This window comes from Sinocyclocheilus grahami, unplaced genomic scaffold (genome assembly GCF_001515645.1).
Source record: "Sinocyclocheilus grahami isolate Dianchi unplaced genomic scaffold, SAMN03320097.WGS_v1.1 scaffold2658.1, whole genome shotgun sequence".
NCBI lineage: Eukaryota > Metazoa > Chordata > Actinopteri > Cypriniformes > Cyprinidae > Sinocyclocheilus > Sinocyclocheilus grahami.
Window position 1 is genome coordinate 21,886 of NW_015507836.1, and position 3,639 is coordinate 25,524.

Genomic DNA, 3,639 nt, shown 5'->3' on the forward strand with positions numbered 1-3,639 from the left:
ATCTGCACAATAATTTAGTACATCTTATTAGTGTTTTTACTGTAAGATGACAACTACAAAGTCTTCATGAATACATCCAAAAGACTTTATAATGTGGTCTTATTATTTATAAGTGTTCTGTCTGCTTTAAGTAAAGGGTAACACTTTAGTATAGGGAACACTTATTCACTATTAACTATGACTTTCCCCTCAATAAATTCCTAATTTGCTGCTTATTAATAGTTAGTAAGGTAGTTGTTATGTTTAGGTATTGGGTAGGATTAGGGATGTAGAATAAGGCATTAATATGTGCTTAATTATTACTAATAAATGGCTAATATTCTAGTAATATGCATGCTAATAAGCAACTAGTTAAGAGACCCTAAAATAAAGTGTTAAGACCACTTATAAATAATAATATTTTTTTCTCAAATAGCCATAAAATCAGATATTAGATCAGATGAATGTGTACACATTGTCACGATTATAACCAAACCGCAACAAAATAAGGGAGACACCACACACAACTGCAGCTTGACAATATTTATTTAACTAAAGAAATAAGCGTGAAATGCGTTATCAGTATAAATGTACGTCAGTATGTCAGCAAATGAATGTAAGTACAAACAGTGACAATCCAAACAACGTAAAATACAGAGAGTAGATGGTCAAGACCTGAAACCCGTGTCCACTTTGATCCTCTGTCACCCTCACATCCCGGCAGCTCATCAGAAGTCTCAAGAGGAACCAAAAAACAATAATGACATGTCTGTTTGGCTCAGTCCCTTATAAAGTGCCATAATCCAGTTCAGTAGCGAACCACACACATCAGCAAATCACCTGCAACTCTGAAACAAACACACACAACTAGTCACAGAAATGTGACAACATTTGCTTTGAACTATTTTTATTGTAATATCAGTATAGTTATTTTGATGGTACCCTTTTGACCAGTGGTTCTCAACAGTGCCCGAGAGATCGGAAGGGGGGCGCAAAATGGTTTTCAAGAAAAAACCGAGACAAAGCATTATTTGGGTAATCGTATTTTTTGCATCTTATTGCGTTTCAAGTAGAATATACACAAATGGAAAACCCCCGCTTGGCTTGGAAAAAAACCCTGCTCAGCTTGAAAAAAAAAAAACCCGCGTTCCTCTTCCTCTGCTTTTTTTTTGGCGATGGGGAGAGGCGGAGCTTAGCCTGCCTTTTATCCAGCTGTCAGTGCAGACACGTTTCAGAATGTCAGTGACTAGCAGCGGAGCAGATTTTGAGAAGTTTATGGATAAGTTCATCACACGTCCGAAAAGGAGTTGTGACGACAATGCGTCGTCAGGTCCTACCCCTAAGAAGTGTAAAACACGAAAGTACAGCATTAGCTATATTCAGTTTGGCTTTACGGTGACTGGGACAGATGCTGAACCACTGCACCAGTGTGTCATATGCGCAGATCTGCTGGCAAATGACAGCATGAAGCCATGCAACTGCAGCGCCATTTAGAAACGAAAACATCCGACACTCAAAGACAAACCCTTAGATTTTTTCAAAACGCAACATCAGCAAACACACATCAGTGTCCAACAGGTGTCTAGAAGCGTTCTACTACGTCTGCAAACGAGTTGCTAAAGTAGGAAATCCTCACACAATTGCCGTGGCGCTAATCTTACCTGCTGCCAAAGATATTTGTCAGGTCATGTTTGGAGATAATTTCGCTCAGCAGATTAGTGACATCCCCCTTTCTAACGACACTGTTAGCCGCCGCATATCTGACATGGCAAGCGACGTTAAAGAGCAGTTGCTAGCTAATATGCAAAGCCAGTACTATGCCCTACAGCTTGATGAGACAACTGATGTTGCAGGGCTAGCACAGTTGCTTACCTATGTCAGATATTTCAAAAATGGTAATATTGAGGAGGACATTCTTTTTTGTCGGTCTCTTCCAGATCACACAACTGGCGAGGCATTGTTTGAAGTTCTGGATGGATATATACGAGATGCAGGCATGTCATGGGATAAATGTGTTGGGATTTGCACGGACGGGGCCCGTTCAATGACTGGGAGGATTAGCGGTCTTGTCACTCGTGTCCAGAATTTAGCCCCTTTAGCCAAGTGGACCAACTGTATGATTCATTGTGAATCTCTCGCATCAAAACAAATGCCTGTTGTAAAATACATCAGTTAGGATTAGAGGTAGTTAGGCGACAGATTATACAGTTTGTACAGTAGAAAAACTGAAAATGAATGCAATTAATGTCCAATAAATGTTGGTTTATAGCACTTAATGATATTTTCTGATTTTCCATGATCTAGTCTTAAGTGAGTACTACTTATGATCAGTATGTTGTTCATAAAGCATTATATAATTCTTTACATATGAGCTAATTAAACAGCAACACTTTGTTAATTACTGTAACGATAGAGGCGTGACAACAGAATTGCATCTGCAGCTTTTATTAAGAGCGTAGTCGGACAGGCAGGGTCAAAACACCAGCAAAACAGTACATCCAGGGTAATCCAAAAGAGTAATCCAAAGAACAGGCAGTCAACGATCACAAACCAGGTAAACAGTCCAAGAACAAAACACGAAGGCAAGGCAAGACAAGGCAGAAACTAGACAACATAGGCTAAACAATAATCAGCAATGTGTGTGTGTGGATGAGTGCAACCTTTATAATGTCACTGATTGGAAACAGGTGTGGTGCGATAATGTGTTCTTAGGCAGGGGTTATGGGAAATGGAGTCCGGAGAAAACAAAGACGAGACCCACTATCGTGACAATTACAGTGATAATGAATGAATTAACTCACTATTTGTATATAGCCTATTAATGTATTAACTAAAGTTTATAAACTATTAATGAACTACAATAGTTTTAAAATGAGTTATTAGTGATTTGTTATTGTATAATTGTTATAAAGTGTTACCTAGTAAAGTTCAATCAATAAAGTCAATAAGGTCTAATTATACTTTATTTATCACAAACATGCACTGCGGATTATAAACTATATAAACTCATAAATTCACATTAATATAGCTGTTTGTTTTGTTTACACAGGCTATGTGGATGTAATCTCACTGCTCAGTCCTGTGAGAGTTTGTCTTCAGCTCTACAATCATCAAATACCCATCTAAATGTGCTGGACCTGAGTAAAAATGACCTGCAGGATTCAGGAGTGAAGCTGCTTTTTGAAGGTCTGAATAGTCCAAACTCTAAGCTGGAGATATTGAGGTTTGAGTTTCAAATACTTGATTAATTCTTTTGCAAGATAATTATTAAAAAACCACACTGTTAAGATTTATTCTGTACACAGTTACTGTGTTCTTCTTGTTCAGATTTTCCACATGTAATCTCACTGATCAGTCTTGTGGGAGTTTGTCATCAGTTTTACAATCACCAAACTCCGTCCTGAGACAGCTGGACCTGAGTAACAATGACCTGCAGGATTCTGGAGTGAAGCTGCTTTCTGAAGGTCTGAAGAGTTCAAACTGTCAGCTGGAGATATTGAGGTTTGAGTTTCAAATACTTGATTAATTCTTTTGCAAGATAATTATTAAAAAACCACACTGTTAAGATTTATTCTGTACACAGTTACTGTGTTCTTCTTGTTCAGATTTTCCATCTGTAATCTCACTGCTCAGTCTTGTGAGAGTTTGTCATCAGTTTTA

At 38.0% G+C, this 3,639-nt stretch overlaps 1 protein-coding gene across 1 annotated transcript in view; it reads left to right on the plus strand.

Annotated features, from left to right (window-relative positions):
- Window positions 1-3,639, plus strand: part of LOC107575457 (NACHT, LRR and PYD domains-containing protein 12-like) — a gene marked incomplete at its 3' end in the record, with an annotated part of 13,205 nt that overhangs the window by 3,973 nt on the left and 5,593 nt on the right. The window contains exons 4-5 of the mRNA XM_016261834.1: window positions 3,029-3,202; window positions 3,585-3,639. Coding sequence (XP_016117320.1) covers window positions 3,029-3,202; window positions 3,585-3,639 — 229 coding nt within the window. The remainder of the gene's footprint in view (window positions 1-3,028; window positions 3,203-3,584) is intronic.